The 12,984-nt window shown below is 38.5% G+C and overlaps 2 protein-coding genes across 2 annotated transcripts; one reads left to right on the forward strand and one right to left on the reverse strand.

Moving 5' to 3' along the window:
- The first annotated feature begins 59 nt into the window (after nucleotides 1-59).
- LOC108138234 (neither inactivation nor afterpotential protein C) lies at nucleotides 60-8,331 on the forward strand. The gene is made up of 14 exons (XM_017260358.2): nucleotides 60-191; nucleotides 784-1,108; nucleotides 1,589-2,452; nucleotides 2,828-3,765; nucleotides 4,050-4,342; nucleotides 4,406-4,677; nucleotides 4,950-5,236; nucleotides 5,365-5,514; nucleotides 5,570-5,667; nucleotides 5,727-5,780; nucleotides 6,387-6,574; nucleotides 7,020-7,435; nucleotides 7,500-7,785; nucleotides 7,839-8,331. The coding sequence occupies exons 2-14, from the start codon at nucleotides 824-826 to the stop codon at nucleotides 8,217-8,219; spliced, it is 4,512 nt and encodes a 1,503-aa protein (XP_017115847.1). The 5' UTR covers nucleotides 60-191; nucleotides 784-823; the 3' UTR covers nucleotides 8,220-8,331.
- A 118-nt stretch (nucleotides 8,332-8,449) lies between these two features.
- LOC108138235 (MTOR-associated protein MEAK7) lies at nucleotides 8,450-12,860 on the reverse strand. Its single transcript, XM_017260359.2, has 7 exons — nucleotides 12,603-12,860; nucleotides 10,892-11,116; nucleotides 10,178-10,493; nucleotides 9,382-9,755; nucleotides 9,213-9,319; nucleotides 9,033-9,123; nucleotides 8,450-8,966 (listed from the first exon to the last, which is right to left on the reverse strand). The coding sequence occupies exons 1-7, from the start codon at nucleotides 12,729-12,731 to the stop codon at nucleotides 8,862-8,864; spliced, it is 1,347 nt and encodes a 448-aa protein (XP_017115848.1). The 5' UTR covers nucleotides 12,732-12,860; the 3' UTR covers nucleotides 8,450-8,861.
- Nucleotides 12,861-12,984: the final 124 nt, after the last annotated feature.

Consider the following 12,984-nt stretch of genomic DNA (forward strand, 5'->3'; position numbering starts at 1 on the left):
AGGTACTGCCCATTGAAGGGCTTCCTTCCTTGCCAGTGAAAAGCCGTCGATTGCATTGGGGCATCATTTAGTTGGCTTACGGCAGCGGTACGTGCTGCATGCGTGCGGTCGGTTCGAAATTCCAAATAAATAACTCCTTCAAATCAGCCATTTATATAAGAGGAAAAGTGTTCGGCTCTTAAACAGCAAAGGTGTGTCCTGAAGGATTGAGGATTAAGTGTTCTGTGAACTGGGTTTTATGCAAAAAGTCAAATAACATAATTAAAGTTGCTGCAAAACATATAATCTCTTAAAATTCTACATGATGTCCTGTTGGTCAAAGGATTAAATATTTACATTGGAATAGTCGAAACAACATGAAATGGTTTAAGTAGTTTCTCCAGAAACTTATACAATAAAAATTGTTTTTGAAGGTTCTTTAAAAAAACAATGTTATTAAATAATAACTTAAGTCTGGTAACAGTTTTAAAGTACAAATTTAAATAATTTAGCCTGCCACCAGTTTTAATCCACTTTTAATTGAATTAATTTTAAAGCCTATTTAAGCATACAAATTAAGGGTAAAACATAATTTTATAGCAAGAAAAAAAAGGTTAAATGCTTTTAAAACCAATAGATCGATAGAAACCTTTAGAATGCTTCGACTTAATACGTTATGCAAAATGCTACAATGAACAATTAACATAATGCGATTTGCCCAATTAAAAATAAAAAAGAAATTCCCTTGACGACCCCTATATCTAGACCCCATTTTCAAAGTTTAACTTACTTAAACTATCGCAGGAATATTCATTGAACGTTCAGAATAGTCAACTAGGTCAGGATGTATTTACCGTATACGCAATTGCCGGATCCAACGGATAAATTTGAGATCTACGAGGAGATAGCCCAAGGCGTTAATGCCAAGGTTTTCCGAGCCAAGGAGCTGGAAAATGATCGAATCGTGGCCCTAAAGATTCAGCACTACGATGAGGAGCACCAGGTGTCGATCGAGGAGGAGTATCGCACTCTGCGGGACTACTGCGACCATCCCAATCTCCCTGAATTCTATGGAGTGTACAAGCTATCGAAGCCAAACGGACCCGACGAGATCTGGTTTGTCATGGAGGTGAGTCAAAATATAGTAACTTACTGAAATTTAATTGATTTATTCAAATTTACATATAATAATTAGGTACCAAATTTTACAATATTTCTAAAATACGTTAATTATTATTAATTAAATTCATTTCCTTATTAGTTCAAGTTCTGTTGTTATAAATTTTGAAGCAAGTAAATCTCTAGGGTTTTGAAATCACTTCAATGGTGTCCGAAAGTATGCAATACAAAAATTACCATCGGCTTTCGTAATAAATCCAACCAACCTGAAGACTTAAAATATATTGTTGCATATTTTTATACACCATTATAACTAGTTTCAAAACTACTATTTTCTGTAAAAAATTCATTTTTATTAAAATGCTGTCCTGTTTGATATTCAACCATAAGTGGGGTGTTGCTTACTAACCTGTTAGCCTAAGCTGTTTTAAATTAATTTAGTAATATTTAATTTAAAAAAATGTATTTAAAATTAACTTTTTTATTTTAGCACTGCGCTGGAGGAACTGCAGTCGATATGGTGAATAAGCTATTGAAACTGGATCGTCGGATGCGAGAGGAGCACATTGCGTATATCATTCGGGAGACTTGCCGTGCGGCCATCGAACTGAATCGTAATCATGTCCTGCATCGGGACATAAGGGGCGATAACATCTTGTTGACCAAAAATGGACGCGTAAAGCTCTGCGATTTTGGATTGTCCCGTCAGGTGGATTCCACCTTGGGAAAGAGGGGCACCTGTATTGGCTCGCCATGTTGGATGGCTCCCGAGGTGGTGGCTGCCATGGAATCCCGGGATCCAGACATCACCGTTCGTGCTGATGTCTGGGCTTTGGGTATCACCACCATTGAGCTGGCCGATGGAAAACCACCATTCGCCGACATGCATCCCACTAGGGCAATGTTCCAGATAATTCGGAATCCACCGCCGACTTTAATGCGACCCACTAATTGGTCGCAGCAGATCAATGATTTTATCTCCGAGACTCTGGAGAAGAATGCCGAGAATCGACCCATGATGGTTGAGATGGTGGAGCATCCATTTCTCACGGAACTCATCGAAAACGAGGATGAGATGCGTTCGGACATCTCCGAGATGCTGGAACTCTCTAAGGACGTTAAGACTCTCTATAAGGAGCCAGAATTGTTCGTGGATCGAGGCTATGTCAAGAGGTTCGATGAGAAGCCGGAGAGGATGTACCCGGAGGATTTGGCCGCCTTGGAAAATCCAGTGGATGAGAGCATTATCGAATCATTGCGTCATCGCATTATAATGGGAGGATCATATAGTTTTATTGGCGATATCTTATTGTCCTTGAATTCCAATGAAATCAAAGAGGAATTCCCACCGGAGGTGAGTTTAAATGTTACTAACATTATTAATGTTACATTTGTGTTGAATTATTACAAACAAAAAGCTAAGTTGTTTCCATTATCTTTACTTTGTTCATACAAAAACCAATTATATTTTTATAAACATAAAATCTGTCCGTGGTTTCTATTAAATGTTTTAAGCAGCCAATTTTGTATTGCACTGAAACATATGTTTTAAAGCAAATTATAAAATGTTATATTAAATTAAAATTTCAAATCTTGATGATATTGAATGTAAACCCAAAAGGTATTACAAAATTCGATCTTTTTAGTTAAACATTTAGTTAATATTTAGTTGTTCCAAAAAAACTATATCCATACCATTACATTTTCCTTAATTCCTCTATTTTTTCAGTTCCATGCCAAGTACCGTTTCAAGTCGCGTTCGGAGAATCAGCCGCATATTTTCTCGGTGGCGGATATTGCCTACCAGGATATGCTGCATCACAAGGAACCGCAGCACATTGTGCTCTCTGGCGAAAGTTATTCGGGAAAGTCCACCAATGCTCGATTGCTGATCAAACACTTGTGCTATTTGGGCTCTGGAAATCGAGGGGCCACTGGACGCGTCGAGAGCTCCATTAAAGCCATCCTGATGTTGGTGAATGCTGGAACACCGGTGAACAACGACTCAACCAGATGTGTTCTACAATATTGCTTGACATTCGGTAAAACTGGCAAGATGAGTGGAGCTGTATTCAATATGTATATGCTGGAAAAGTTACGAGTGGCCACCACGGATGGCACCCAGCACAATTTCCATATTTTCTACTATTTCTATGATTTTATCAATCAGCAGAATCAGCTCAAGGAATATAATCTTAAAGCTGATCGCAATTATCGTTATCTGCGAGTTCCGCCAGAAGTTCTACCTTCAAAACTGAAATATCGACGTGATGATCCTGAGGGAAATGTGGAGAAATACAAGGAATTTGAGAACATCCTGAGGGATATCGATTTTAGTCACAAACAACTGGAGACCGTTCGCAAAGTTCTGTCTGCCATTTTGAATATCGGCAACATCCGTTTCCGGCAGAATGGAAAGTTTGCGGAAGTGGAGAACACCGACATTGTGTCCCGGATTGCAGAGCTTTTGCGGGTGGACGAGAAGAAATTTATGTGGTCCCTGACCAATTTCATTATGGTCAAGGGAGGAATTGCTGAGAGGCGGCAATATACTTCAGAAGAAGCCAGAGATGCCCGCGATGCGGTGGCCAGCACCCTTTACTCCAGATTGGTAGACTTTATCATCAACAGGATCAATATGAACATGTCCTTCCCACGGGCTGTGTTGTAAGTATTGCAAAAAACATTTTTTTTCAAATCAAGTGTTATTTATAAATAAAGTCGTAAAATTAGCTTTTTAAATTAAGTTGATGAATTCTTAATGTGTTATTCTATAACACTTTTTTAAAAAAACCTAGTAAGATTTTCAAAATTTGAGGTATTTGATATAAGAATTAATGACTGCAGGTATATAGATCTTCCTAAATTTGTAGTAAATTACTTGATAAAAATGAATTAATTAACAATAATTAAAAAAAAATTCTACAATCTCAATAATTAACCTATTTCAGCGGTGACACCAATGCCATTATAATTCACGACATGTTTGGCTTTGAGTGCTTTAATCGAAATGGTCTCGAGCAACTGATGATAAACACTTTGAATGAACAGATGCAGTATCACTATAACCAGCGCATCTTTATTAGTGAAATGCTGGAAATGGAGGCTGAGGATATTGACACCGTTAACTTGAATTTCTATGACAACAAGACCGCTCTGGATAATTTGCTAACCAAACCGGATGGCTTGTTCTACATCATTGATGATGCCTCACGTTCATGCCAAGATCAGGATTTGATAATGGGTATGAAAAAAACGATTGTGACACGTATTTGGGATATCTCATTTTTGTTTTGTGGCTTAACAGATCGCGTTTCGGAGAAGCACAGCCAGTTTGTGAAGAAGCACACTGCCACTGAGATATCCGTGGCTCATTACACGGGACGCATAATTTACGATACGCGCGCCTTCACCGACATTAACCGGGATTTCGTACCGCCGGAAATGATCGAGACTTTCCGCTCCTCGCTGGATGAGAGCATCATGGCCATGTTCACCAATCAACTGACCAAAGCTGGCAATCTCACGATGCCCTTCGAGGCGGTTCAGCATAAGGACGAAACCGAACGGAAGACCTATGTGAGTTGGCCAACAAGTTTAAATAGATTCGAGGTATAAATGCATGCAAGACGCTTTGTCTAAACTTTAGATTCACTTACTAAAGTGAATGGATTTAAATTACCTTTTAAAGGTGTAAAAAAGTATGCACAAAAAATGACAGACTTTTAAGTTTCAAATGGTTAACATTTAAAAAAAAGTAAATTTCAAATAAAATATAATAAACTTCATGGTAAAAAATCTCTTTAGTTACTTTATGTATTTTTCTAAATATTATAAATTATCTCTTTAAGGCCTTAAATACCCTGAGTGCCGGTTGCATCTCCCAGGTGAACAATCTCCGCACTTTGGCGGCCAACTTCCGCTTCACCTGCCTGACCCTGCTCAAAATGCTAAGCCAGAATGCGAATCTCGGCGTGCACTTTGTCCGCTGCATTCGCGCTGATCTGGAGTACAAGCCCAGAGCTTTCCACTCGGATGTGGTCCAGCAACAGATGAAGGCCTTGGGAGTCCTGGACACCGTAATCGCCCGGCAGAAGGGCTTCAGCTCACGTTTGCCCTTCGAGGAGTTCCTTAAGAGGTGGGTTGCAGCCAAAACTAAAGCACCAATCTAGCTTTTTCGTTATTTTTAAATTCCGTTAATAAAAATTATTATTGTTGTTACTTAAGGTTTTTGTTTAAATATGTTTTTGTCCCTTTTTTTTACAGATATCAATTCCTGGCCTTTGACTTTGATGAGCCTGTGGAAATGACCAAGGATAATTGTCGTCTTTTGTTTTTGCGTCTCAAGATGGAAGGCTGGGCTTTGGGCAAGACTAAGGTGTTTTTGCGGTACTATAATGATGAGTTCTTGTCCAGGTGAGCAACGAAATCCTGCACTTGAAGAAAATGTATTAAAACGAAATGATTACAGATTATACGAGCTGCAGGTTAAGAAGGTAATCAAGGTGCAATCAATGATGCGCGCTTTGCTGGCACGAAAACGCGTCAAGGGCGGAAAAGTGTTCAAAAGTAAGTTTGTCAAGTTAAATATAAGTCTTAACAAAGCCTAATTACAAACTCTTTCGCAGTGGGCAAAAAGGGACAGGAGCATCAAGATGTGGCCGCTTGCAAAATACAAAAAGGTAAAAAAACGCAGGTGGATAGGCTAAAAGAGTTCGACGAGGAGCACATCGACATTAGTGAGACGCCCTCGGAGGCCGAGGAGATGTTCCTTGAGGCCAGAATGGATGAGGCTCTGGCGGCGGTGCGAATATCCAAGATCGAGCAGGCCTCCGTCGATGAATAGGCCCCAGTTTATATACCATTTATACACACTATATCACTATATCGATCGAAATACTACTCGTAATACTACTACTACTACTACACTACTACTACTACTACTACTACTACCAATAAAATCCAGAAAATGCAAACAACAAAGCAATCAACTAGTCTAGGGTCTCGGCAACTATTTAAGCCGCTTAGTGGTGTCAAATGTGGCGGTTGTATTTGTTTTTTTTTGCTATCTGATGCAACCAATCGGCTTATAGCAGTCTAAGACATAACACTTAACATCGACATCGGCACCTGCGGAAAGAGATGAATTATAAGTGCTGCGTAGAAAAGAAATGAAAATTTAATTAAATTAAGGTGACTTCCCTCTCATTCCACTACGACCAGCCCCACTGACCGCCTTGCAAATGGGTTCCTCTAACGGCTTTCCTCCGTTTTCCATTTTCCCACAGCCTTTAGGGGATTCCGCGACCGGGTTCGTCTCCCTCCGCTGGTCAACGAGAAGTCCGGCCAGTTGAATGAGAACACCGCCGACTTTATCCGCCCGTTTGCCAAGAAGTGGCGCGAGAAGTCCATATTCCAGGTCCTTTTGCACTACAGGGCTGCTCGCTTCCAGGACTTTGTAAATTTGTCACAGCAGGTGAGTTAAGTTCTAATAATTAAAATAATAATATTAATATATATAAATGTAGGTTTAAAAACCAACGCTATAAGAGTATTACAAGATTTTTTTTCTTATTTTGCCTTTAACTCTTAGAATTTAATATTGACTTAGCTCGACAATTTTCTTTATAGAAATTAAAAAAAAAATATGACGTTCAAAAAAATAGAGAACATTCATAAGAATAATAACAATAATAATAAATTCAATAAATTACAATATTTAATATTTTTAAATTATTAATACAAGGTTGTTTTATATTTCACCTTTAAAATAGTTCTTAGAGTTAACTAATCGACATATTTTTATAATTTTTTAAATTTTTTTTTTAATACAGTTGATGGGTTAGTTCGCCTGCTTAGTTTTTAGTTTAACGTTTGTTGGCAAAGATATCTCGAACAATAATTATAATATTATTTTTCAGGTGCACATTTACAACCAAAGAATGGTGGCTGGATTGAATAAATGCACCAGGGCAGTGCCCTTCGAGAGGATCAACATGCGGGAGGTGAACTCCTCGCAACTGGGACCACTGCCAGTGCCCATCAAGAAGATGCCTTTCAGGTTGGACCAGATTCCCTTCTACGACACCCAGTACATGGTGGATCCGGCCAACTCTATATCCCGCCAGACGTTCCCCAATCAGCTGCTCACCCAGCACATGGAGGATGATGAGCCCTGGGATAGTCCACTGCAACGCAATCCCTCGATGACTTCCTGTGCCCTGACCTACAATGCATACAAAAAGGAGCAGGCTTGCCAGACCAACTGGGATCGCATGGGCGAGAGCGATAATATTTACAATCAGGGCTACTTCCGAGATCCGCAGCAGCTGAGGAGGTTAGAAAAAAAGTTTTTAGTTTAATTTAATTTATGTTTAAATAATATATCTTTTTTTGCACAGAAATCAAATGCAGATGAACATGAATGCCTACAACAATGCCTACAACAGCTATAGCACCAACTATAACAGCAGCAGCAACCAGAACTGGGGTGTCCATAGGTCCGGATCGAGACGCAACTCCCTGAAGGGCTATGCGGCGCCTGCACCTCCTCCTCCTCCGATGCCCTCGTCCAACTATTATCGCAATAATCCCAACCAGCAACAGCGCAGCTATCAGCAAAGATCCTCGTATCCACCATCGGATCCAGTAAGGGAACTTCAGAACATGGCTCGCAACGAGGGAGATGTAAAATTTGAATACTACTAAATTGATACATCCTTAACAAATATATTTTTCAGAACTCTGAGGATCCACCATTCAACTTCAAGGCCATGCTGCGTAAGACAAACTATCCAAGGGGATCCGAGTCCAGCACCTATGACTTCAACAATCGTCGGGAATCGGATAGTGGTCAGCAACACACATTCCAGGCGCCCAAGCTACGATCAACAGGTCGTCGATTCCAAGAGGATGAGGGCTATAACTCGTCGTCGGGCAACTATGGAGTGTCTAGGAACTTTGGCCAGCAGCAGAGGGCTCCCACACTGAGGCAAGCACCTGCCAGCGTGGGTCGCAGCTTTGAAGACAGCAATGCCAGGTCCTTCGAGGAGGCAGGATCCTATGTGGAGGAGGAGATTGCACCGGGGGTGACACTATCCGGCTATGCCGTCGATATCTAAAGTTAGTTGATAAGAGTATAGGGACTAGTGTTAAATGTTATACAAACAATGATACAATAATTGAAAGTAAAACCCACCTGAAATTCTATAACATTGTCACACACTATAAAGTTTTGTTCTCTTCTCTCACGCAACGGAAATAATAAAATATTTGCAGCCATATCATAGCTATTTTATCCCTATTCATTCTTAATTTTTTGTCACAACATTAAAGTTAAAAGACCTTAAAATAAATTAGAATTCAGCAAATATTTTGCATTTTATTGACGTAGGACAAAAAGGGAAAAATTCGACGATTTAACATTGCTTATTTTGCTTGCTTGTTTGTTATATCATTTAAATGATTTCATTTTCACACTTTTAGATCTAAAACGCAACAACAATACTCTCAGTATTACATAAACTATATCCATTATACATTGTATATATATAAACATTAATAGCTAAACAAAACGTTTATAGGAATGGATTGAACAAATACTCTTTTGTTCGCAGGACTTTTTCGTGATTTTTGATAGGGTACGCAATAAGGCCAAAGGAAATATAATCGAATTATTAACTGCACACCCAAGACGGGCATGGTCTGATAAATTCTTGAACATGATAAAACAAAGCTTTTTCTATTATAAGTTTCTTATAATATCAATCATCCATGCCGGGTTCGCGTAAACCATCCGAATGCATTTTCTTGCCTGCAATTTCAAGCATAGCTCGATCTTCCAGATTGCTATCAAGCACCGAACGTTTCTGCAGAGGAATAATTATGTATTATGATTATTAACTAATAATAGTATAGTATTGAAATATATATACCTGGCCATCGCCTTCTTCATCCCCTTCCTTTACTGGCAAATCTCCCACAGCCCAGACTTCCATGTTTCTTATTTTGAATTGCTTGCGCTTGCTGTGGAAAGATATGTAAAGAATTAAGTTATTATATAGTTCATACTAATTTTAATAGATTGTTTTTAAAAAATGAAGTATTTAATTCACCTTAATTGAACGTAATCTCGATATGTAGTGCAGCTTTCAACGCTCTGTCCATCGCCGAAACTGCAGTCAATCCATAGGCCCCAGAAATCAAACTGTCCGCCCATGCCCTATATACCAAATATAAACAATTAGCAAAGCAATCAATCAATTACTTATAAACATTACTCACCAGGCCATTTGGCATAGTCTGCTGATTCAAATTCAAATACTGATAGTGATCGTTATAAGTAGTGGCCGAAAAGCACCGCATGGCCGGGCTTAAGGTGTACAGCAACGAGCTGTCATCGCCGCCAAATTGTGGTTTCACTGACCACGTTTCGGAAGCGTAGCCACCAAATATGTACTGGTCCTCATCCTCGATGAAGAACAACGTGGGTCCCTTGTCCAGCACTTTTCCCAGCATCGTTGAAAAGCTTTCTCCGTTGATTTTCGATGAGAAGAGGAAGCGCCATTTGTGGCGATGCTCGCGGGGCAATTGAGCATTGATATAAAGTACGTGGGGCAGTTCGATGATTGGGCGATAATGACTGTTTTGAGGAGCATCTAGGAAAATAAATGAAAAAATTATTGTAATTTCTTTCTTTATATATGCCACGATAAATAAATATTGAATTCATAAACATAAATATCACGTAAGCCATTTAATTTCAAAGTACATTAGCAATAAGTGACTGTTATGAGGAGCATTTAGAAAAATGAATTGAACATAAATAAACAACCCAAGAAGCATTTGAAAAATATTATCTGTGCTTTACAGAATCACTTTATATATACGCAATTAGTGGCTGTTTTGAGAAGCTTCTAAAAAATATAAAAATAATATTATATACACAAATTTATTTCCTGTCGTATCTTTTTGAAGATATTGAAAACATTGTCTGTGCTTTACAGATATTTTTTATATAGGTTTTTATATAGCTGTAAAGGAAACTGTGGTTGATTTACTGTACGGTTATATTTCTTACCACATATTTCGGGTAAAATTGGAATTTCCATTTCCTTGATTAAGTTGCGTTTGCTGCCTCCATGGCGACAATATAGTTGACTAAAAACTTCGCGCCAGATCTGCAGAAACTGTGGAGTGACGTGCAACCAACGTTCCAAGGCATCGCTGGGCATAGTGTGCTCCAGCTCCTTGCCCAAATTCCGCATAAGGCCCTTCGCAAAGGTGGCGGTTGAACGCTCTGTAGTATTAAAACCCATATCCTGCCATTCCTTGATGCTTGAGTTTTTGGCAGTGCTCTCCAAATGAACGTAGCTCTTGATCACCGAGTAGATGTACTGAATAAAAATTAATTGGGTTTTATTTTAAACACAACAAATATAGACCAGTGCTATAATATATATGATTTTTCTTGTAGCGTTGAACAATAACTTGTTTAAAGTCCCATGATTATCTCTCTCTTTGTAAGTTAACAATATTTACATTGATAAGCCCCAAAATCCATTTTTTTGTCATGTCAAGAAGAAAATATTTTAAATCTCTTTAATAGCCTTTTCCTGAGCATACGAATATGATCGAAGCTTTATATTTTATCATAACAATTCAAATTCGTAAAGTGGTTCGAGTTACAAAAAAGCTATTCAATTCAAATTCGATAAAGTGGTTCGAGTTACAGAAATCCTAACTACAAATGTTTACAATAATCCCATGAACGTTTGTTTATTTATAGACTCACCTGCTCCAATTGCTTGCTGTTGAAGGTGTCATTTCCAGTTTTTTCCATCGAGCCGAGAAGCATTTGCAACTTTTGTTCAATGGTTCCCCGCTCCATTATATAGTAGGGCTCTCCGAATTTCCTGAGCGGTATGTTAATACTTTGCTGACCAGGCTTCGTGGGTGTAAACAGATACTGAGCCGTACTTTCCGCCAGCGATCTTTCGATGGTCTGCGACCAAGTTTCCTGTTTTCGAAACAAAAACAAAGAAATAAACAAAATGCGCACCGGATACATAAACATAATTTTCCCTCTGCTGTCAGCAAATTCTTAACGGGAACGAAGGTCTGGGAAATGCTGACACAGATTAACCCATTAAAGGGCAGCACACAGAAAAATATTTGTGTTCTTTGAAGGTATATATATTTATTTATTTGTTACTCAAAATAACAATAATAATCACAAAGTATTTCATTTTGTACATAGCTCTCTTGTTTGATATACCCCATAATATAACAAGTTGTTTTTATTTCAGAATCCAAGCCATCACATCCTACTGGGAAACACTTTTTTCTGTGCAGTGATTATTAAATTTATGAGAGTGCGGGACAATATGCTATGCCGCAAACGGGTTAAGCATATTGTTTATTTTTAATTCAATTGGGCTGGCCCTAATTGACGACCCCAGTCATCGAAATCACGACTAATTCGTTAGCAAGCAAATTCAACAAAGCAAAAGACAAACAACGAAATGCGACGGCAAACAAATTAGACAAATTGTGGACACGTTCACACAAACCCAGGAATTATCAATTCAGAACTGATAACAACAGAGGTTGCTAACTATAAATAACGAATTTCGATATACACTTCCGAGTGAAAGGGGTCTTGATCAAATTTGATCTATAAATAGATAAAAATAAACAAGATTTTGAGGATTTATCTGGTTACAAACAAACATTTTTTGAATGGTTGCATTTCCGTCATCTGTTGTGGTATTAATAAAACGCCTGAGAAATCTGGGGGCCTTGAACCGGCATCGGATAAAGTTATATCACAAATGTTTTTCGGCTAATAAATTGTGTATGATAGATAAATTGGTTTAAACTTAAACTTAATAGGTTAAGGTCACCTACTGATAATACCTTTTGCTTTGGACAGCTAGACATGTGAAAGTTGTAGGATTTTGGACGCACTTCACTCAATTAAGTGTATATACATATGTATAGTAAAGAAAATCTATTAATAAAGTTGGCTAGTTTTTTTTTTAGACACAAGAGAAATATTTAATATATAATAGTAATATAGGTTTCGAAAACGTTCCGATAGGTTATTGATATAAATTAAAATTTTTTATATCAAAATCTATTGTTTTACAAACATAGCAATATTAGGCAATCAATCTTAAACTTGTAATGAAAAATAACTTGATATACAAGCTTCTTAAACGAGGCTTTAAACAAGTAAAACTTGATTATTTATTAAAACTTTATGGTTTTTTTATACTGATCAAGAAGACACCTGCCACAGAAATCTACCGTTTGAAAGGGTGTTAATCGCAGCAGGTGGATAGCCAGTTGTCATGCACTTGGATTCCGTATTGTGTTCAAGGAAGTTCACCCCGCACGCCCTTGAACTTGTGACCCTGACCCTTCCGCATTCGCAGACGTAGACTGCAGTTGCCATTGATTTTCGCACTCACACACGTGGCACTTTTGGACCCCGAACTTACCACCAATCGGTCTTGGGTCAACTTTTCTAGGGCTCCGCCAGATGCATTTTTATAGGCAGACTCCAGCATTCGTAGCTCTTCGTTCGTGTAGAGATTATCCGTCTCCCGCTTGCCACTCGCATTTCCCATTTCCTTCGACCAAAATTAATTCAATGATTCAACTTCAGCGTTTGGTAAACAATTGCAGCTGCGATCGACGATTTTAATTGAAAATAAAAAACAAACCCGTTCTGCGATTGAAAACAAACAACAGTGTGGCCGTGCATTGTTTGGCAAAAAACGCATGAACATACTTCTGAAAAAAGTAATAGTCACTATAGCGAAGACACAAACCTCGGTGGGGGGTCTCCGATAAGTTTAGCAATGACTCAACACTCAAGAA

Source organism: Drosophila elegans, unplaced genomic scaffold, assembly GCF_018152505.1.
Source record: "Drosophila elegans isolate 14027-0461.03 unplaced genomic scaffold, ASM1815250v1 contig_814, whole genome shotgun sequence".
NCBI lineage: Eukaryota > Metazoa > Arthropoda > Insecta > Diptera > Drosophilidae > Drosophila > Drosophila elegans.